We start from the raw sequence: 23,726 nt of genomic DNA, 5'->3' as shown, positions 1-23,726 counted from the left end.
CTCTAAATGTCATACCATTTTTTTCTTTGTTGGATGACAGGAAAAGTAATTTTTTGGTATAAGTTTGATTATTTTTCCAGCAATATACAAATAAAAAATACAGAATGCCGAAGGGTGTAGCTCAGTGTCTGTGCATTGACCTAATATCACTGGGTAAAATACTTGTCGCAGTGATTCGTTTAATGAACAAAAGCAAATTTTATTGATTAATTAAATCAATAATTTAACGATATAATGCATGCGACACATAAGGTCAAAAACTTGGTTTATGTTTAGAGAGTTAACAATTAGCTGAATTAGAGGAAGGAACAAACCAACTGAAGTTAAGCTAACTATGAAACATAAATCTCCACAAACCATTTAAACCAACCAAAAGCTATGATGATTAAAGCAAATTAAAATGGAGGGAAATACCTGTCAGGAATAACACCTAATAGCCTGTAACTGGATTCACCTGTTGCTCCTTACCACGCCCTCTTGTCCAGCTGTTTTATACACCTCCGTTTCACTTCCTGGTTGCGAAGTATTGCCAACCCATGTTGCATACTAAGCATTTCACTCTCCTGTTTGTTCTCCTGTGTACCGACCTCTGCTTGCTCCCTAGACCTCGTCTCCTGCCTAGCCCTCTGGTACGACCCCGGACCGGATTGACTACTACCAGTTAGCTACGCGAGCTAACCCTCGCATATCAATTGCCAACTCATCTCCTGTTGTTCAATTGATCTGTCAAATAAAAAGCATTGTGCTTTCGCATGAGGATTCCTCTCCGTCACCTCATTTTGTTACAAAATTCTTCGCCTCCAACATGGATCCTGCAGAAGCTCAAGCACATCTGGAACACCAAGAAGCCACCATCGCTGTGCTGAACGAAACAGTCAACTTACCGAGATGGCTCGTAACCAGGAGGCCACTATCCTAGCTCTCTCTGAGGCTGTCCATCAAGCCACCGCTGTCGAGCAGATTCAAGGAACTACTGTCTCTACTCCTATTGCAGCCGCCATACTACCCTCAAGCATTCCAGTTGCTGTTCCCGAATGGTATGACGGATCCCCTGAACATTGTTGTAATTTCTTAATGCAATGCTCAATGTATTTCACATACCGTCCTGCCCAGTTCCAAACCAAGCGCCAAAAGGTGCATTTTGTTTTATCCCATCTCACCAGGGAAGCGCGCGCCTGGGGAAGAGCCATTTGGGACAGTAAGGATCCTGCTCTGGAGTCAGAGAATCAGTTCTTGGCACTTTTTAGATCAGACTTTGATCATCCTGCAGTGGGGCATGATATAGGCACACAACTGTGTGAGATCCAGCAAAGGAGACGTAGCGTTGCCGATTATACTCGGGAGTTCTGCACATTGGCCGCAAGGAGTGGCTGGGGGACTCAGCCTTAAAGACCGTATTTCACCGTGGGCTGAGAGCCGAAATCCAAGTAGAATTAGCCTGTAGGAGTGAAAGCCTATCACTTACAGATTTCATTCAAGCAGCTGTGAACGTGGACAATGTACTAAACACTCACTGCCCAACTCCTGGAAGATCTCTCAAGATCTCTCAACTTCATGTGCTCAGCCGCCTCGTCCCCTGGGTGAGGCACCCCGTGATGTTCCCGAACCCATGCAGTTGGGTAGATCTCATTCGCAAAGGTCTATGCATCTATTACGGTGAGGAAGGTCACTTCCACAACAGATAACCAGCTCGTCCTTCCCGCTCCAGAGGCAGATCACACTTGCAAGAAAGTGTAAGCACACCTTTACTTTCTATTGGTGGCAGGTCCCAACTTAGCCTACCTGTACAGCTCACCTGAGGTGGTGTCACCAATAACTTTTCGACATTAGTGGACTCTGGAGCAGGGGGTGACTTCCTTGACATAGAACTAGCTAATTCGCTACACTTTCCCACAGAACCAGTGAATCCCCCTCTGAGAATAAATTCTGGAAATGGTCAGCCCATCGGAGATGGAGCAGTAAAACTACCTCTAGTTTGATTATAAATTGTTTTTATATATCTCTTACAAATCAAAAATGTCAAAGACCACAAACACAAGTGTCAAGTAGCAACTTGAAAAACTGGGCTAAACACTTCGTACACAAAAAACAGATAACCTATGTCCCGCTATGTCATAGGTCAGATGCAGAAGAACAACTTCGTCTTAATTTAGCTGAGAAAACGAGGTTTATTTTGGATGTAAAATCCGTCGGATTCTAAGGGTGAGCCTACTGCCCTGCGTTTACTCTCAATAATTGCCCTTACCCTATAAAAACACTACACTATAAAAATGGGCACATGATAAGTCAGCATGATAAAAGACACAGCTTACTGTTGCTAAAAACACAACATCGCCTTTATGATTTAGGATTGCCCGCTAATGTTAAGTGAATACTGTAGCACGTCATGAACATAATTTGGTTAGTTAGCTAAGATATCTAACCTAACTAGCGCTTACTGACAGCTAAAGCTGGTGTGTCTTCTGTGCATTCTATTTATACATTGCTGTGTTTCTTCAAGTTCGAAGGTGAATTTTTGAAGGCCAATATTTCACCCTCTTTAGGGAGGCAGAGATGGCACTTCAACCTATAGGAATTTACTTTCACTTCAGCAAACGCAAACACTGTCTCTAGGTAGGGCCAAAGTGGTCTCCTTCCTCACCGCCACGATCACTCGATGTTGAAGGTGTGGAAGGTGCCAATATATGTACATTAAAACACCAACAGGCTTATTATGCAGCACTTATACTGCTCTTCTGCTGTTACCAAACACGGTACCATTTATTTTAATAAGATAAAAAGCTAATTATTTGGAATAATTTCGAGTACATGTGTATTTGTATAACTATGTAAATTAAGCTGAAGGTGCTGGAAAATACAGAAAATGGACCTTCAAATTGCCGTACAAGTGCATGAATTCCACCTTGTAACTTCGCATGCACAAAAATTGAGAGGTGCACGACCTCGCAACGCAACCGTGCGCATGGCCAACGCTGATGGACGGAGCCACTGGGATTGCATCCTTTTTGCTGCGTGGACCCTTGCGGCAGTCATGGCATGTCAAGTGAACCTAGATTACGAAGCTCAAGTGTTCAGTGAAGGCAGCAGCAGAGTAAATGAGACGCGACCGGAGCATGCACAGTTTTCTCATAAGACAGCCTGATTGCTTGACCCGGTGACAGCGCCAGCTAACATGTTTATAATTGTAACAAGTAACTATACAGCACATAAAAAATGTATCGGAGTAAAAGTATTAAACTGATGGAAAATATTTAGTGAAATAAAAGTGCAAGTAGGAGAAAAAAATAATACTCCAGTAAAGTACAGATACAACATTTTAGTACTTAAGTACAGTAGTGAAGCAGTTCTACTTCGTTACTATACAACTCTGCTAATATGCATACGTGAAGGTGATGAATGGAAAACCGCGTTATGCCATACAGGTTGTCGAATAGTCCCTCAGTGTTTCAAGACTTTATGGATGTGATCTTCCGTGATATGATTGATCAGTTTGTCTTTGTTTACATTGACGACATCCTGACTTATTCTCCTTCAACCACAGAACACATCCAGCATGTCTATGGTCTTGCAATGCTTACGGGAAAACAATCTATATGTAAAAGCAGAGAAATGTGAGTTCCACGTTCCCACAATCTCCTTCCTGGGCTGCACCCTATCACCAGGCCAGATAGCTATGGATACAAATAAATTGGAAGCTGTAACGAACTGGCCTCTGCCTCGTTCGACGAAGGAACTACAATGGTTCTTAGGATTTGCAAACTTCTGCCGTCAGTTCATCAGGGGCTTCAGCTCAGTGGTGGACCTTCTCACCAATCTCTTGAAGGGGGGGGGGGGGGGGGGGGGGGGGGGGGGGAATGCCACTTCGTGTGGACCTCCAAGGAAGACCATGACATGGGAGACCGAGAACTCCTCGCTATGAAGCTCGCCCTGGAACTATGGTGTCATTGGTTAGAGGGTTCGGGACAACCTTTCTTAGTGTACACCGACCACAAGAACCTTGAGTATATAAAATCCACCAGACGTCTGAATTCACATCAGGACAAGGCGGATTTATCTCGGATCCACGAGAAGACATCGAGTGACAACACCAGAACACATCTTAAAGGATTCCTGTTTCCTCACTCTCATCCAATGGGATATACAACACGACGTAGACGAGGCGCTACATACTGACCCAGGTCCTGAGGACTGCCCTGAGGGTAAGCAATTACATCCCTGTGTCATTAAGGGGGTGTATCCTCCATCCTACTAGGACATCCTGGTATCACCCAAACTAAGCACCTTATCACTCAACGGTACTGGTGGCCATAGTGGGAGGATGATATCCGCGACTACGTACTCGCATGCGTAGTGTGTGCTCAATCATGTACTCCACGCATTTTGCCTACTGGTAAGCTCCTCCTGCTACCTGTTCCACGTCAACCATGGTCTCATCTAGCAGTTGATTTTGTCACAGATCTTACTGTTTTGGGAGGTAATACCGTCATTTTGGTCATGGTGGATAGATTTTCAAAGATGTGTTGTTTGATTCCTTGCCCCAAGCTACCCACAACAATGGAAACAGCATCCGACATTTTCCAATACGTTTTCCGTACCTATGGGCTACCGGAGGACATCATCTCTGATCGTGGAGTTCAGTTCACTTCCCACGTCTGGACCCAATTCTGCAAGCTACTAGGAGTGACAGCCAGTCTGGATATCACCCTCAGTAAAACGGTGAGGTAGAGCGTTATAATCAGGAATTGGGTTGGTTTCTACATCTGTAATGTGTCTCAAAGGGTCTGGCATAAAAACCTCCCCTGGGCAGAATACGCACGTAATTCCATTATCCACTCCTCGACTAAACTCACTCCCTTTCAGTGTGTATGGCTACAAACCCCCTTTCTTCCCATGGGATAAGATTCCTTCAGACGTTCCTGCATTAGACGAATGTCTGAAGCATAGTGCCCCGACCTGGGAGTTAGCGTACGTGCAGCAATGTTGTGCGCTACATACTCGCCGTATGAATGCTGACCGTCGTTGTCTCCCAGCACTAATCTACCACCCTGGCCAACGAGTGTGGCTCTCTACCCAAAACCTCAACCTGCACTTACTCTGCCGTAAACTCAGTCCTCGGTACATTGGACCATTCAAGATACGAGTCAACGCTGTCACTTATTAGCTCCTATTCCCCCCACAGTATCGCATTAATCCCACCTTTCACATTCCTCTCCTGAAGCCTGTCCATTTCAGCCTCATGTCTGTCCCCTCCATGCCTACCCATCCTGTCCTATGATGAGGATATCGTCTGCATGGCAAAGGACTCTGTCTATGCCATCGATGAGCTGGGAGATCCTCTTTTTTCAGGGGTAGACGATATGCATTGACTCCTTGTGTAGTGGCACCTGCCAAAAGCCTGATGTCACGTCCAACTTGGTAAAGAACCTGGCTCCTTCGAGTTTGGCCAGTGTTTCACCCCCCAACGCAGGCAGGATGTCTTTCTCTGATGACATTTTCATTCAGGTGAGTCAGATCTATGCATATTCATATTTTTCCTGAGGACTTCACAATTGGCACCATGCCAGCTCACCACTTTGTGGGTTCTTCCCACAATTTACATTCAGCACCCCCCCCCCCCCCCCCCCCCGTCAACAATTTATGGTTGCCACCCCCCCTCCCCCCGTCAACAAATTACACTCGGGGTGAGGTAGATCTTTCTGACTTGGTCATCTTGTAAGTAGCTCGCAACCTGAAAATTTGTGGGCACCCCTGACTTAGACCTCCTCCTCGATCTTTTTGTCTCCCCTTTGCATGACTACAGTCACTTGCCCCATAACATTCAGAGGCTGGCTTGAAGGCTCCAGGAGAGGCCTGCGTGCAGCTGTGTAAGCGCCATGTTTGTATTCATCATATTCAATCAATCAATCAATCAATCAATCAATCAATCAAATTTTATTTATATAGCGCTTTTTACAACAGTTGTTGTCACAAAGCAGCTTTACAAGTGCCGAGTCCTAGCCCCCAGTGAGCAAGCCAAGGGCGACAGTGGCAAGGAAAAACTCCCTAGTTTTTTGCGAAACCTTGAGAGGAACCAAGATTCAGGAGGGGAACCCATCCTCCTCTGGCCGACACCGGTCACCATGACAACAACAACAATTTAGACAGAAAGAAGAGAAAGAAAAGGAAAAAGATGTAATAATGTCCATCATGGTGTAGGCATCCGGTTAAGGCAGGAGGTGGCCGGCCCAGGATGGATCGCTTGTCTCTCCTCATTTCATTATTCCTCAAGCAGGCGGGCAGCCATGTGGAGAAATGAAACAGGGAAAATTAGCGCTGTACGGGGACATATACAGGACAGGTGAAATTATAAACATTTCTGGAGTGTGGCAGCAACTCCGGCATTAAGTTAAATTATTACAGCCTAGCTAAAAAAGGCAGAACCAGAAGGTAACAGACTTGGGGGCATTCTGAGAAAATGGCATCCATCCACTGCACTGTCAACAAACTTGAGTGACCACGAGCAGTGACAGGATGACAGCACCAGCGCTTTTGATGACAGCACTAGTTCCTTTTATTTTTGGAACTAATAAAAGACCAGCACCCTGTGATCTTAGTGGACATGGGGGTTCATAATAGGAAATAAGTTCCTCAAGGTATTCAGGAGCAAGCCCGTGCAATGCTTTATAAGTTAATAAAATAATTTTAAAGTCAATACTGAATTTAACTGGGAGCCAATGCAGGGCTGATAGGACTGGACTGATATGCTGAAAATTTCTAGTTCTGGTCAGAACCCTGGCTGCAGCATTTTGAACTATTTATTTATTTTTTACTATTACTATTGAAGTTTATTTAAATTCCTATTTGAACATCCTGACAGTAGTCTAATCTGAAGCTAACAAAGGTGTGCACCAATTTTTCCACATCATCCTGTGATAATGCATTTCTTAACAATGTTGCGGAGATGTAGAAAAGCTATCCTAGTAGTATTATCTATGTATTTATCAAATGATAGGTCAGAGTCGAGTATGATGCCTAGGTTTTTGGCTACTGTGTCAGGTGTAATGGGGTAGTCTGCGAGATTAAGCATTAAATCTGGAATTTTCTATTTTGAGGACTTAGGGCCCAGGAGGAGAACTTCTGTTTTGTCCTCATTAAGTTGGACAGGGTACCCGCGGGTCCTTAAAAAGTCTTAAAATGTCTTAAATTTAGTTTTCCAAATTCAAGGCCTAAAAATGTCTTAAAATGTCTGGAATTTTATGAGGGGAGGCATTAAATTATTATAAGTGTGTGTTGTTCAGTTGTCCTGGCGCGATGTGAACTTTGCCGAATCTAGCGCTAATGCAGAAAATAACCGCTCCAGGGTCCTAGTGCTAGATTCCTAGCGTTGGAGTATACGGCCTCAACAACGTCAACAATTCTCGTTCGACAACCCCCCCCCCCCCCCCCCCCCCCGTCAACAATTCTCGTTCGCCACCCCCCGATCAACGATGTGGAACACACCTGCATTCCCAGTAATAGTATTATTTTTTCTTGTGAGAGGTATTAAAAAGGTCTTAAAAGTCATTGAATTTGAGATTTAAAAATGTGCAGATACCCTGTTGGAGGAAGTTTAGAGACATCCAGCATTTAATATCTCTTACACAGGCCTCAATTTTTCTTAAACTGAGTTTGTCATCAGGTTTGGCTGATATGTAAAGTTGAGTGTCATCTGCATAGCAGTGAAAATTAACACCATGTTTGTTTATAACTGTGCTCAATGGTAGCATTCTAGCCCTGGTTCACACTGTTCCGCAGACATTTTAAGCATCCGGGGCTTATGCAAAACGAACAGGCAATAAAACGACAGGCTTAAAAAGGTTGATTTCTTCCAATTGCTCGCGCCCCACCTGCAATACCCATGCGCCCCACTAGTGGGGCACGCCCCACACTTTGAGAAACGCTGGCGTACACGGAGAGGCGGGACAAACCGGGTAACCATCCAATCAGTACCAATCACATTGCACAGAACCCGTTAAGACCATACTAGCCTGTGAACTGTGGTCACTCATGAAATTCAACTCTAAGTTAAACTCGACAATGTCAGCAGGGAGAAAGATGAGTGGCGATATATGGACACATTTCTCCTTTTACTTTGAGAAAACCAGGACTGTGAGTAAACCATGTGGGACAATGATGTCAGGAAAAATAGGACAAATTAAATGACATCTGCGGGCTATGGCATTGTTTTTACAGCACCCAGTTTGATATAGAATGTAATATGCATTGTTCATAACAAACTCCATATGTTTTCAGATAGAGCGGGCCTACTGGTCATCAATGTTTTTTTTATTGTTTGCTCAATAACTATAAGTTCAGGTCAATAAAGTTGTTTGGAAATTTGTTTTTGTATATATTGCACATACAAACAATAATATTTTGTAACTGGTTAATAAATGTTTCATTTTGTGCAAGTGTATATAATGACTATTGCACCATTTATATTTTAGTCAACTAAATTCTTTTGATAATTAGTCGACTAAATTCTAATGATAATTGTCGACTAAAACTAGACTAAGACTAAAAACAAATCCAATGACTAAATTATGACTAAAACTAAATGACATTTTAGTCAAAAGACTAAGACTAAAACTAAATAAAAAGTTGCTGTCAAAATTAACACTGATCTGAAGCACTCAAAAAACCGTGAGTGGTGTGATAGTGACGATGTGTTCCATGCTGGAGTCGTTAACTGATCAGTAGTTTCTTAGCTTTCGCAGACATTTTCCCACTCAACTTTCTCACCGTCTCATGACTCATGCAGAAGCGCCCCCTAGTGGGCCCGCCGGCGGGCCCAGCTCCTTTACGGCGATATAAAACATATTAAACATTAATGAATCTCCGAACAAAAGCGCTTAAATCAAAATTTCCTATCCCATCTACATGCCTACCGAGTTTCAGCCGTCTACGTGCAGCCGATCGCGAGATATCCGGCTTTGAAGTTGACCACAAAAGTGCACCCCGCGGGGGGGTCTCCCGACATATCCGTTTACAAAACATATTTATGTTGTGAAATGTCTTAATGTTTTGTCACCTAAAAATCGTTTACTAATAAGGCTTTAATTTAAGACCTTAACAGCGTAGATCCGTTGTGGTTAAGTACCTTAAAAAGCTTGCTCACCTCACTGCAAAATTTTCCAAAATCCGCTTCCTGAATGAGACACTCCGACAAATCTGCCCCCTAAGCGTCACAGAAGCATTCTTAACGCTGATTTGACCCCTCATTACAAAGCTGCAGCGGTTCTGCTTTGATTTGAGTGGTTTTTATTGGTCTAAAGTGGGGTAGTGACTTTGAGTGACAGGTTTTACAACCTCTCCCACGGCGAGGTGCGAAGGGGAGGGGGGGAGGGTGAACCAATAAGCCCACAGAGACAAGCTGGCGCCTCAGAAGTGATTGAAAGCTGTTCTAACCAATAGTGTACATCCTTCCGAAGCTAGCCAGCCCTCATATGACATGATTGGTCAAGTATATTTTTAAATTGAGCCCTCGGAAACTGGCGCTTCATTTCCAATTTCGGCCGCTAGCATAGCAACATAAGCTAACCCTTTGCTAACCTAAGCTAAGCTCCCCAGAACACACTGTTCGGCGAAACTGAAGCAGCCATGGATTATTTTGTTCGTTTTTATGCGGATTGTGGATACTTTTGAACATAAACGGATTACTTTGTGTGGAATATATGAGCAATTTTCGGAATTTTCGCCAACCCGGAAGTAAGACGGTACACCGGCTACGACGCGATTCTACGTACTGTGAGTAACAATGGATAATTTTTCATAAGCGATATTGTACAAAATATATATTCTAATACTAAACATTAACTAAGCGTTAGATTATAAACAGTTTTAGAGCGTTTGAGTGCTGCAGCACTCTGTATCGTGTCGGATGCTACCGGAGTTGGCTACGGTAACCTAGCTTATGCTGTCGGACTATATTGGACATAAATATGATATCATAACGTTCATATTTGGACATGAAATTTAGTCATTGGAATTTTCTGGTCTTGCTGTAATATGTGCAGCATTGTTGTTTGTCGTAGCTCCTCGGTTTCGTGTAAGGAATTTGTTGGCATGTTAGCTTAGTTGGCTAATGGTGTGTGTTGGGTGTGGCATATTTAGACATGGGTGTGGTGCACTTGACATACCTTGGATAAAGCTGAATAACTTTTCAATGCTTGCATGGATTTGCTCCATTTTTTCTGTGTTGTTAGAAAAGACCCTAGCGAAATTTATTGTAATTTCTGATACCTAATTTGAATAACTATGTGAATATACATTCCAGTCATGTTCAAGTTCAAGTCAGCATTTGTGACATTCCTGGCATATTAGCATCTGCAATAGAGGCTCTAAAATAAACCAAATTATGTGAATATGATACTGAAGTGTATTAATATGTTCCCCCAACTGCCTACTTCAGTTTGAGCCATGAATGATAATTTTCCTATATGTACAACTTGAGATATCTAGTTTTAATGTGAACTATGTCAAAAATGTTAAAAATGGCCACCGGGTGTGCGAATCTGCAGTATAAGGTTAACCCACAAGTTACTGCCCCAAATAGTTGTCAGAGTTATTCCATCGACTCTTCCTGTCGTGGGTTGATGAATTCTGACACCATGTATTGTTCCTTACATGTGTGTGCAATAACGTTTCAAGACCAACCTTCAGGATATAACTCGTCACGTTTATTACTCTGCCTTCCTCATGCAATCCCCCTTATATCCCTGGCTACACCCAGTACCCCTAATGATCATATCTAACCATTACAGAGTTGATATTAATTACTTCTCGATATAGCATAACTAACCCTAAATCTACAAATGAAAACGGGAGACAAAATAACTTTAGCGAGAATGCGTTAGTGCAAATTAATTGAGTTTAAATGAACTCACAGACTAAACAAGTGTCGGGCTTAAAGCATAAATACTTAATTCTTGGATTTCCCTTACTGTTGATACCTTGAATATTCAAAATTAAGGCATTTCCCTCCATTTGGAAACAAAAGGAATGAAACAACTAAAGACACAGAAGCATGGCAAGGATAGAACAAGCTAAAGTACATATCCACAAAGGCTGAAAAGTGTATTCTTTTCCTGCAGGTGCATCATTTAGGAATAAAGAATTGGTTTGTCAAGAGACATTTCACTGTGTTCTAAATTATTATGCAAAACGTTTATATCACTGAAAGCAATTGCAGACACCTGTGCTAATTCATTTGGCAGGTGTGTCCAATTAAAGGCAAGACTTCTTAAGAAGGCTGCCCCACATTATTAAGCAGCCTACATTTTCAGCCAAAATGGGAAAGAAAAAAGATATGTTGGTTGCTGAGAAGCAACAAATTGTGGAGTGTTTAGGTCATGGTATGACTACAATCAACATTACCAAGACACTTCATCGTGATCATCGTACAATCAAGAAGTATGTAGCTGATTCAGAGCACACACGTGTGTGTGCTGATAAGGGAAAATCGAGGAATCTTTCCAACAGGCAATTACGTCAGGTTAAAAGAGCAGCTGCAAAAATGCCTCGTCATAGCAGCAGACAAGTTTTTGAAGCTGCTGGTGCCTCCTACGTCCCCCGAACAACAAGATGCAGGTCCTCCAACCTCCCCTGAACAACAAGATGCAGGTCCTCCAACGTCCCCCGAACAACAAGATGCAGGTCCTCCAACGTCCCCCGAACAACAAGATGCAGGTCCTCCAACGTCCCCCGAACAACAAGATGCAGGATCCTTCAGAGGTTTGCAGCTGTGCATAAGCCATCTTGTCCACCTCCTCTATCCACTGCACACGAGCAGATACAGCTCCAGTGGGCCAAACAATACATGAAAGCGGTATCGATGGTCCAGATGGATGGAGTGAAGGATGGATGGAGTGGAAGAGGGCTGGTTGATGGACACCCCATTCAAACAAGGCTACGACGCCAACAAGGAGTAATGTTTTGGGCTGGATCCCTGAAGGGGTAAAGATGACCTCCATAATGTATGTGGAGTTTCTCAAACAGCACTTCCTGCCATGCATTCTGCAGCAATATAATTTTCATGCATTATAATGCACCATCTCATGTTGCAAAGAACATATTTGCATCTCTGGCTGCTATGGGCATAAAAGGAGACAAACGTATGGTGTGGCCCCCATACTCCCCTGACCTCAACCCCATTGAGAACCTCTGGAGCATCATCAGAAGGAGTGTCTATAATGGTGGGAGTGTCTATAATGGTGGGAGTGTCTATGATGGAGGGAGTGTCTATGATGGTGGGAGTGTCTATGATTGAGGGAGTGTCTATGATGGTGGGAGTGTCTATGATGGAGGGAGTGTCTATGATGGTGGGAGTGTCTGTGATGGTGGGAGTGTCTATGATGGCGGGAGTGTATATGATGGAGGGAGTGTCTATGATGGCGGGAGTGTCTGTGATGGTGGGAGTGTCTATGATGGCGGGAGTGTCTGATGGCGGGAGTGTCTATGATGGCGGGAGTGTCTATGATGGAGGGAGTGTCTATGATGGTGGGAGTGTCTATGATGGCGGGAGTGTCTATGATGGCGGGAGTGTCTATGATGGCGGGAGTGTCTATGATGGTGGGAGTGTCTATGATGGTGGGAGTGTATATGATGGTGGGAGTGTCTATGATGGTGGGAGTGTCTATGATGGAGGGAGTGTCTATGATGGTGGGAGTGTCTATGATGGAGGGAGTGTCTATGATGGTGGGAGTGTCTATGATGGAGGGAGTGTCTATGATGGTGGGAGTGTCTATGATGGAGGGAGTGTCTATGATGGTGGGAGTGTCTATGATGGCGGGAGTGTCTATGATGGCGGGAGTGTCTATGATGGCGGGAGTGTCTGTGATGGAGGGAGTGTCTATGATGGAGGGAGTGTCTATGATGGCGGGAGTGTCTGTGATGGAGGGAGTGTCTATGATGGAGGGAGTGTCTGTGATGGCGGGAGTGTCTGTGATGGCGGGAGTGTCTGTGATGGAGGGAGTGTCTGTGATGGCGGGAGTGTCTGTGATGGCGGGAGTGTCTGTGATGGCGGGAGTGTCTGTGATGGCGGGAGTGTCTATGATGGAGGGAGTGTCTATGATGGCGGGAGTGTCTATGATGGCGGGAGTGTCTATGATGGCGGGAGTGTCTGTGATGGAGGGAGTGTCTATGATGGCGGGAGTGTCTGTGATGGCGGGAGTGTCTGTGATGGCGGGAGTGTCTGTGATGGCGGGAGTGTCTGTGATGGCGGGAGTGTCTGTGATGGAGGGAGTGTCTGTGATGGCGGGAGTGTCTGTGATGGCGGGAGTGTCTGTGATGGCGGGAGTGTCTGTGATGGAGGGAGTGTCTATGATGGCGGGAGTGTCTGTGATGGAGGGAGTGTCTGTGATGGCGGGAGTGTCTGTGATGGCGGGAGTGTCTGTGATGGCGGGAGTGTCTATGATGGAGGGAGTGTCTGTGATGGAGGGAGTGTCTGTGATGGCGGGAGTGTCTGTGATGGCGGGAGTGTCTGTGATGGCGGGAGTGTCTGTGATGGAGGGAGTGTCTGTGATGGAGGGAGTGTCTGTGATGGCGGGAGTGTATATGATGGTGGGAGTGTATATGATGGTGGGAGTGTCTGTGATGGTGGGAGTGTCTGTGATGGAGGGAGTGTCTATGATGGTGGGAGTGTCTGTGATGGAGGGAGTGTCTATGATGGCGGGAGTATCTGTGATGGCGGGAGTGTCTGTGATGGCGGGAGTGTCTGTGATGGCGGGAGTGTCTGTGATGGCGGGAGTGTCTATGATGGAGGGAGTGTCTATGATGGCGGGAGTGTCTATGATGGCGGGAGTGTCTGTGATGGAGGGAGTGTCTATGATGGCGGGAGTGTCTGTGATGGCGGGAGTGTCTGTGATGGCGGGAGTGTCTGTGATGGCGGGAGTGTCTGTGATGGCGGGAGTGTCTGTGATGGAGGGAGTGTCTGTGATGGCGGGAGTGTCTGTGATGGCGGGAGTGTCTGTGATGGCGGGAGTGTCTATGATGGAGGGAGTGTCTATGATGGCGGGAGTGTCTGTGATGGAGGGAGTGTCTATGATGGCGGGAGTGTCTGTGATGGCGGGAGTGTCTGTGATGGCGGGAGTGTCTATGATGGAGGGAGTGTCTGTGATGGAGGGAGTGTCTGTGATGGCGGGAGTGTCTGTGATGGCGGGAGTGTCTGTGATGGCGGGAGTGTCTGTGATGGAGGGAGTGTCTGTGATGGAGGGAGTGTCTGTGATGGCGGGAGTGTATATGATGGTGGGAGTGTCTGTGATGGTGGGAGTGTCTGTGATGGAGGGAGTGTCTATGATGGTGGGAGTGTCTGTGATGGAGGGAGTGTCTATGATGGCGGGAGTATCTGTGATGGCGGGAGTGTCTGTGATGGAGGGAGTGTCTGTGATGGCGGGAGTGTATATGATGGCGGGAGTGTCTATGATGGAGGGAGTGTCTATGATGGTGGGAGTGTCTGTGATGGAGGGAGTGTCTGTGATGGAGGGAGTGTCTGTGATGGAGGGAGTGTCTGTGATGGCGGGAGTGTCTATGATGGAGGGAGTGTCTGTGATGGAGGGAGTGTCTGTGATGGCGGGAGTGTATGTGATGGTGGGAGTGTCTGTGATGGAGGGAGTGTCTATGATGGCGGGAGTGTCTGTGATGGCGGGAGTGTATATGATGGCGGGAGTGTCTGTGATGGTGGGAGTGTCTGTGATGGCGGGAGTGTCTATGATGGAGGGAGTGTCTATGATGGAGGGAGTGTCTATGATGGCGGGAGTGTATATGATGGCGGGAGTGTCTGTGATGGAGGGAGTGTCTGTGATGGCGGGAGTGTCTGTGATGGAGGGAGTGTCTGTGATGGCGGGAGTGTCTATGATGGAGGGAGTGTCTGTGATGGTGGGAGTGTCTATGATGGAGGGAGTGTCTGTGATGGTGGGAGTGTCTATGATGGAGGGAGTGTCTATGATGGAGGGAGTGTCTATGATGGAGGGAGTGTCTATGATGGCGGGAGTGTATATGATGGCGGGAGTGTCTGTGATGGAGGGAGTGTCTGTGATGGCGGGAGTGTCTGTGATGGCGGGAGTGTCTGTGATGGCGGGAGTGTCTGTGATGGCGGGAGTGTATATGATGGTGGGAGTGTCTGTGATGGTGGGAGTGTCTGTGATGGAGGGAGTGTCTGTGATGGTGGGAGTGTCTGTGATGGAGGGAGTGTCTATGATGGCGGGAGTGTCTGTGATGGTGGGAGTGTCTGTGATGGAGGGAGTGTCTGTGATGGCGGGAGTGTATATGATGGCGGGAGTGTCTATGATGGCGGGAGTGTCTATGATGGTGGGAGTGTCTATGATGGAGGGAGTGTCTGTGATGGAGGGAGTGTCTATGATGGAGGGAGTGTCTATGATGGTGGGAGTGTCTGTGATGGTGGGAGTGTCTGTGATGGGGGGAGTGTCTATGATGGAGGGAGTGTATATGATGGAGGGAGTGTATATGATGGTGGGAGTGTCTGTGATGGAGGGAGTGTCTGTGATGGTGGGAGTGTCTATGATGGAGGGAGTGTCTATGATGGAGGGAGTGTCTATGATGGCGGGAGTGTCTATGATGGAGGGAGTGTCTGTGATGGTGGGAGTGTCTGTGATGGTGGGAGTGTCTATGATGGAGGGAGTGTCTATGATGGCGGGAGTGTATATGATGGCGGGAGTGTCTGTGAGGGCGGGAGTGTCTGTGATGGCGGGAGTGTCTGTGATGGCGGGAGTGTCTGTGATGGAGGGAGTGTCTGTGATGGCGGGAGTGTATATGATGGTGGGAGTGTCTGTGATGGTGGGAGTGTCTGTGATGGAGGGAGTGTCTGTGATGGCGGGAGTGTATATGATGGAGGGAGTGTCTGATGGAGGGAGTGTCTATGATGGTGGGAGTGTCTGTGATGGAGGGAGTGTCTGTGATGGAGGGAGTGTCTATGATGGTGGGAGTGTCTGTGATGGAGGGAGTGTCTATGATGGCGGGAGTGTCTATGATGGTGGGAGTGTCTATGATGGAGGGAGTGTCTGTGATGGTGGGAGTGTATATGATGGCGGGAGTGTCTATGATGGAGGGAGTGTCTGTGATAGTGGGAGTGTCTATGATGGAGGGAGTGTCTATGATGGCGGGAGTGTATATGATGGCGGGAGTGTCTGTGATGGAGGGAGTGTCTGTGATGGAGGGAGTGTCTGTGATGGAGGGAGTGTCTATGATGGAGGGAGTGTCTATGATGGCGGGAGTGTATATGATGGTGGGAGTGTCTGTGATGGAGGGAGTGTCTGTGATGGCGGGAGTGTCTGTGATGGCGGGAGTGTCTGTGATGGCGGGAGTGTCTATGATGGAGGGAGTGTCTGTGATGGCGGGAGTGTCTGTGATGGTGGGAGTGTCTGTGATGGTGGGAGTGTCTATGATGGTGGGAGTGTCTGTGATGGAGGGAGTGTCTATGATGGCGGGAGTGTCTATGATGGTGGGAGTGTCTGTGATGGAGGGAGTGTCTGTGATGGCGGGAGTGTCTATGATGGAGGGAGTGTCTATGATGGTGGGAGTGTCTGTGATGGAGGGAGTGTCTGTGATGGAGGGAGTGTCTATGATTGTGGGAGTGTCTGTGATGGAGGGAGTGTCTATGATGGCGGGAGTGTCTATGATGGTGGGAGTGTCTATGATGGAGGGAGTGTCTGTGATGGCGGGAGTGTATATGATGGTGGGAGTGTCTATGATGGAGGGAGTGTCTATGATGGAGGGAGTGTCTATGATGGCGGGAGTGTCTATGATGGCGGGAGTGTCTATGATGGCGGGAGTGTCTGTGATGGCGGGAGTGTCTATGATGGAGGGAGTGTCTGTGATGGCGGGAGTGTATATGATGGTGGGAGTGTCTATGATGGAGGGAGTGTCTATGATGGAGGGAGTGTCTATGATGGCGGGCGTGTCTATGATGGCGGGAGTGTCTATGATGGCGGGAGTGTCTATGATGGAGGGAGTGTCTATGATGGCGGGAGTGTCTATGATGGTGGGAGTGTATATGATGGCGGGAGTGTCTGTGATGGAGGGAGTGTCTATGATGGCGGGAGTGTCTATGATGGCGGGAGTGTCTATGATGGAGGGAGTGTCTATGATGGCGGGAGTGTCTATGATGGGGGGAGTGTCTATGATGGCGGGAGTGTCTATGATGGCGGGAGTGTCTATGATGGTGGGAGTGTCTATGATGGCGGGAGTGTCTATGATGGAGGGAGTGTCTATGATGGTGGGAGTGTCTATGATGGTGGGAGTGTTTATGATTGTGGGAGTGTCTGTGATGGAGGGAGTGTCTGTGATGGAGGGAGTGTCTATGATGGCGGGAGTGTCTATGATGGCGGGAGTGTCTATGATGGAGGGAGTGTCTGTGATGGCGGGAGTGTATATGATGGCGGGAGTGTCTGTGATGGAGGGAGTGTCTATGATGGCGGGAGTGTCTATGATGGAGGGAGTGTCTATGATGGTGGGAGTGTCTGTGATGGAGGGAGTGTCTATGATGATGGGAGTGTCTGTGATGGAGGGAGTGTCTGTGATGGCGGGAGTGTCTATGATGGTGGGAGTGTCTGTGATGGTGGGAGTGTCTATGATGGAGGGAGTGTCTATGATGGGGGGAGTGTCTATGATGGCGGGAGTGTCTATGATGGTGGGAGTGTCTATGATGGCGGGAGTGTCTATGAGTGTCTATGAGTGTCTATGATGGCGGGAGTGTTTATGATGGAGGGAGTGTCTATGATGGTGGGAGTGTCTATGATGGTGGGAGTGTTTATGATGGTGGGAGTGTTTATGATGGTGGGAGTGTTTATGATGGTGGGAGTGTCTATGATGGCGGGAGGCAGTTCACATCTAAGCAACATCTCTGGGAGGGAATTCTGTCCTCATACACAACAACAGAAGCAGATACCATCCAAACCCTGACTAATTCAATGGATGAGAGAGTTCAGGAGCTGCTTTTGAACAAGGGGTTCTATGTGCAAATGTAACATCACCTACAATAAAGTTTTGACTTGAAAACTGTTTGATTTCAGTTTGTAATAACCTGCTAAAGCTTATAATTTCAGAAACTGCTGTGCATAATAATTTGGAACATGCATTTTGAGTGTTTTATTTATTTTTTATATACTGATATTATTAGCAGTTTGTTCAAAAACCTTTCAGTTGTACTCAAATAGACTGGAAAATTACAGTGACTGCAATTCATAAGGGTAATTTTGGAAAATCTGAGAAAATATTACTTGCATAATAATTTGGAACACAGTGTACAGTCATGGCCAAACATTTTGAGAATGATACAAATATTAATTTTTACAAAGTCTACTGTTTCAGTTTTTATAATGGCAATTTGCATATACTCCAGAATGTTATAAAGAGTGATCAGCTTAACAGCAATTAATTGCAAAGTCAATATTTGCCTGGAAAATGAACTTTATCCCCCAAAACACATTTCAACGTCATTGCAGCCCTGCCTTAAAAGGACCAGCTAACATCATTTCAGTGATTGCTCCATTAACACAGGTGTGGGTGTTGATGAGGACAGGGCTGGAGATCAATCTGTCATGATTAAGTAAGAATGACACCACTGGACACTTTAAAAGGAGGCTGGTGCTTGGCATCATGGGGGGGGGGGGGGGCTGAGGTGAGAGAGTCAGTGTGGGGGAGCAGGATTGGTAGTTGAGAGTTGCAGTTCTAACAGTTCCTTTTGTGTGTTCAAATCATAGTGTTGTCCGTTGGACAATAGGACTAAAAATTGTTTGCACTTTATGGTACAGGTTGTGATTGTCCTTGTGCTGTGAGGAAGTATGTTCCTGTTCCTGTGTTTTTGGAGGAAATATTATTGAGCTCTACAAACTGATAGCTCTACAAACTGTTAGTTCCAGTGAAAGGAAGTCTGAATGCTTCAGCATGCCAAGACATTTTGGACAATTCCATGCTCCCAAATTTGTGGGATCAGTTTGGAGCTGGCCCTTTCATTTTCCAACATGGCTGTGCACCAGTGCCCAAAGCAAGGCCCAAAGGCGAACGCATTTGGGCGTCTGCTACCTGTTTGTTGTTGCCATAGAGGTAATCCCCGGCATCGTCTTGAAATCGCGGTGCGCGATTTCAAAATAAGAGTGTATAGCGCGAACCACTTTTCAAAACAGCTCGCGGGCCAGAAATATATAGCTATTTGAGTATGGGGGATCTATAGGGTTCTTTGGGAGTGGGCGTGGCTGTGGAGTCACATGTACTCTCTGTCTGCATCTTGCATCCTGCTGTTATGTGCTGGATTGCCTCAGGAGCATCTTTGCAGAGCCTGTGGTAGATCTCAGCCTCTATTGATCTTTTATTCATAGCTATATATATATATATATATATATATATATATGTGTGTGTGTGTGTGTGTGTGTGTGTGTGTGTGTGTGTGTGTGTGTGTGTGTGTGTGTGTATACACTCACTGTGGCCACTTTATTAGGTACACCTTGTTAGTACCGGGTTGGACCTCCTTTTGCCTTCAGAACTGCCTGAATCCTTCGTGGCATACATTCAACAAGGTACTGGAAACATTCCTCAGAGAGTCTGGTCCTCAGAGAGTCTGGTCCATATTGACATGACAACATCACACAGTTGCTGCAGATTTGTCGGCTGCACATCCATGATGTGAATCTTCCGTTCCACCACATCCCAAAGGTGATCTATTGGACTGAGATCTGGTGACTGTGGAGGCCATTCAAGTAAGTGAATTCATTGTGGTGTTCAAGAAACCAGTCCGAGATTATTCTCGCTTTATGACATGGTGTGTTATCCTGCTGGAAGTAGCCATCAGAAGATGGGTACACTGTGGTCATAAAGGGATGGACATGGTCAGCAACAATACTCAGGTAGGCTGTGGCGTTGACACATTCTCCTCTGACCACTGGCATCTACAAGGCATTTGCGCCCACAGAACTGCTGCTCACTGGATATGTTCTCTTTTTCAGACCATTCTCTGTAAACCCTAGAGATGGTTGTGCATGAAAATCCCAGTAGATCAACAGTTTCTGAAATTCTCAGATCAGCCCGTCTGGCACCAACAACCATGCCACGTTCAAAGTCACTTAAATCACCTTTCTTCCCTATTCTGATGCTCGGTTTGAACTGCAGCAGATCATCTTGGTCATGTCTACATGCCTAAATGGACTCATCAGAGAACAATACATGTTTCACATTGTCCACAGCCCAAGATTTGCACTCCTTGCACCATTGAAACAGACGTTTGGCATTGGGATGAGTGACCAAAGGTTTGGCTATAGCAGCCCAGCCGTGTATATTGACCCTGTGGAACTCCCGATGGACAGTTTTGGTGGAAACAGGAGAGTTGAGGTGCACATTTTATTCTGCTGTGATTTGGGCAGCCGTGGTTTTATGTTTTTGGATACAATCCGGGTTAGCACCCGAACATCCCTTTCAGACAGCTTCCTCTTGCGTCCACAGTTAATCCTGTTGGATGTGGTTCGTCCTTCTTGGTGGTATGCTGACGTTACCCTGGATACCGTGGCTCTTGATACATCACAGAGACTGATGTACTGAAGTAATGTTTTGTTCTGTTTGTATTTGCGTGTAACATGTATTGTTTCATTTGATATACTGCAGTGTTCTTGAAATCGAAAGCTTAGCTAGTTTCCATCAGAATAAACTTACAGTCTGCACTGACAACATGACTAAATATTTTTGACTGCCTTGTTCATAGGCAATGACACACAGGCTAGATTTGCCTATTGCTAGATATTCTGAATGAAGTACAGTATGTGCTTATGCAGGTATTTCATTTCTCAACAATTTTGAGAAATACACTTGTTGTGATATCAATGTAAACCATGATGTTAAAATGTACCAAATCGACTGAGAAAAACTGTAGAGAGAATGTATGTACACTGCAGCTACTGACATAAGCACATGGGATCTTTTTTGTTTTTATACACAGACAAAGATTTAAAGTGATCAACAGTAGTGTAGATGATACAGCGATATTCAGAACTCATTGTGTAAATTACACAAGGTCTCCAGAGAAACGGGACATTTTATTCAGAGGACCTTAATCAGATGTGCAAGCAAACATCCCAAACTGAGCTGCTCAGGACTTTATATTTGCTTTTTTTTATCTTGACAGATAAGAAGCACCAAACAATGTGCTGTATCTGTAGTGTACCTCTAAATTTAAGTCATGCCCATATATAGTAATATTTATTCAGTGCACTGAATTGGAGACATTACCATAACATTCACCTCATCTCGTTTATGGTTTAGTGATGTTCTTCTCTCTATGGTATAACAATAAACTTCCAGTCAAACACTTTAAAAGCAGATGAGCACTTGATCCTGTAGGTGTAGTTCCTCTCTGAGGATTATCACTTCACGAGGATCTGACCCGTCCACTGTCAGCTCACAATGACCTCACTGTTTCAGCGATGGTCTGCTTCCTCCATCTCTTCCGCCCGACAGGATAAGCATGTACATGATACAGGCCGTTTTTTCCAGGGTTGGCTAAAAAGCTCCTCTTGTCAATGCAATGGTTGCAAAACTGGTTCTTTCATGCTGTCAATGATGACGGAATATTGTGTGTTTGTGTTGTAGACAGGTCTGATGGTGGCATGCTACCATGGTTACATGGATGTGGTCATTGCCTTGGCGACGTGTCCCTACGTGGACGTTAACTGGCAGGACAGTGAGGGGAACACGGCTCTCATGATGGCGGCCCAGGCAGGTGGGACAGGAGACACACCTGTGTTTAACTTTAGGGGAAAAAATCACATTTTATTAATATTAAGTAGGCCTATATGTACTAATTTAGAAGGTATGAACTTAAATACTGTTAGACCTATAGGCAACTAGTTATCAGTAAAAATAATGGCCCAGATCTTTGCTCCTTCAACTGTGAGGTGTGGTCTTCAAATGCATTTTTTTTACTTTGGTATATGTGATGACATTACAAACCCAAACAACAAAAAGACAAAGCAGTTGCTGTATTTAAAATGAATGATCTTTTGTTAAAGATATGGGTGAATGTACCTTCTCAAGCAAACTATAGCCTTGCTATCTAGCTTGTAAGTACCTTGCTGAACACATTTTAGGTTCAGATCCAACATGTAAGTCATGCATTTGCATGTGTGTTTTGGTTTCTTCAAATATATCTTTATATGTGTAACTCAGGTCACACTATGATCACCAGTTACCTACTAAACTACTTCGCTGGGCTGGATATGGAACGCAGGAACTGCCATGGGTTCACAGCCTTGATGAAAGCAGCCATGCAGGGACAGGCAGCGTGCGTTGGAGCTATAATAATGTCAGGTACCCCAAACCACACACCCCAATCTGTCTGGCCACGCATGTCAGCATTTCACCTCTTGTTCAGCTGTGTCATTGATTTTGCAGTTTTAATGTGTCTGATTAAGCCGGGTTTTCTATCATTTGTCAACTGTCAAACCCTTTCTGTGTCAGGTGTTGTCAAAGCGTGGATCCTACAAACAGCTCAGGTCATTGGACTCCCAGCCTTGTAAAGCACCTTAACTTTTGATGTGCTGCCCTCTGCTTCCTGCAGGGGGAGACATTGAGTCGAGGGACTGCAGGCGCAGACTGACAGCACGCGAGTGGGCCCTCCTTACTGGCCACTACGAGACGGCACGGCTGATGCAGCGTTTCATGGCGTGCCCGTATGCAGAGCGATTCTGCCTTTCCTTCTGCATGGAGTGGCCAGCACTACACGAGCAGGCAGGCAACACCACTGACCTCGCCTCATGTTGGAGGGGGCTTTTGGCCACTGTCTGTGCCCCCTTCGCCCTCAGTCTGGGGGAGAAGCCACGTGAGAGCGGGGTGCTGGACTACATGGTGTGCATGACTACTGTACTAGCCAGCCCGCTCATGGCCGATGCCTGTCGCCCAGTGTGTCTGGACAGCCCACCCAGTGTGGGCAGACTCCACCCAGCTCTACCAGACATCCTGCATAAGCAGGGCCTGGCATCACACCCATCCAGACGCTCAGTTTTTAGCGACCTCACACGGTCGTCTCCGCTGCCGGACGCAGGGTGGGTTGCGGCTGCTGCCTTGTGTCGTAGTGGCCTACGTAGTAGAGTGCTACATAGCAGGAGCAGCGTGCACCCGGCCACGCCCCCACCCTTCCTTCGCACAGGCCACCCGGCCACGCCCCCGCCCTTCCCCCTCACAGGCTACCCGGCCACGCCCCCACCCTTCTCCCGCACAGGCTACCCGGCCACGCCCCCACCCTTCTCCCGCACAGGCTACCCGGCCACGCCCCCACCCTTCCCCCTCACAGGCTACCCGGCCACGCCCCCGCCCTTCCCCCTCACAGGCTACCCGGCCACGCCCCCGCCCTTCCCCCGCACAGGCTACCCGGCCACGCCCCCACCCTTCTCCCGCACAGGCTACCCGGCCACGCCCCCACCCAGGCTCCATTTGTGCCAGTCCGCACAGACCACGTTCACGCCCGAGGTTGGGGAGTGCAGGGGCTACACAGACTCTCACTACCTCCAGGTCCCCAGCTTGAAGCATGATCCTCTACGGGAGGGTAGGTTGTAGCTGAAAGTATTTTGATCTTATTCATAAAGAATAAGCTATCATGCTCCATCTAAGGAAATTATACTTTAATTTTTTTTCCAAGTTGTATTTAGTTTTTTAGATAAACATTTTTATTTCTCATACTGTTTGACTGGACAAAGGATGATAATTAGCATTCA

The 23,726-nt window shown here is 46.4% G+C and overlaps 1 protein-coding gene across 1 annotated transcript in view; it reads left to right on the top strand.

Moving 5' to 3' along the window:
- The window catches only part of ankrd33bb (ankyrin repeat domain 33Bb), a 40,057-nt gene extending 16,489 nt beyond the window's left edge, over positions 1 to 23,568 (top strand). The window contains exons 2-4 of the mRNA XM_076984727.1: positions 21,607 to 21,736; positions 22,183 to 22,323; positions 22,574 to 23,568. Coding sequence (XP_076840842.1) covers positions 21,607 to 21,736; positions 22,183 to 22,323; positions 22,574 to 23,568 — 1,266 coding nt within the window. The remainder of the gene's footprint in view (positions 1 to 21,606; positions 21,737 to 22,182; positions 22,324 to 22,573) is intronic.
- Positions 23,569 to 23,726: the final 158 nt, after the last annotated feature.

Source organism: Brachyhypopomus gauderio, unplaced genomic scaffold (assembly GCF_052324685.1).
Source record: "Brachyhypopomus gauderio isolate BG-103 unplaced genomic scaffold, BGAUD_0.2 sc34, whole genome shotgun sequence".
Lineage (NCBI taxonomy): Eukaryota > Metazoa > Chordata > Actinopteri > Gymnotiformes > Hypopomidae > Brachyhypopomus > Brachyhypopomus gauderio.
This window is presented reverse-complemented; position numbering and strand designations above follow the sequence as displayed.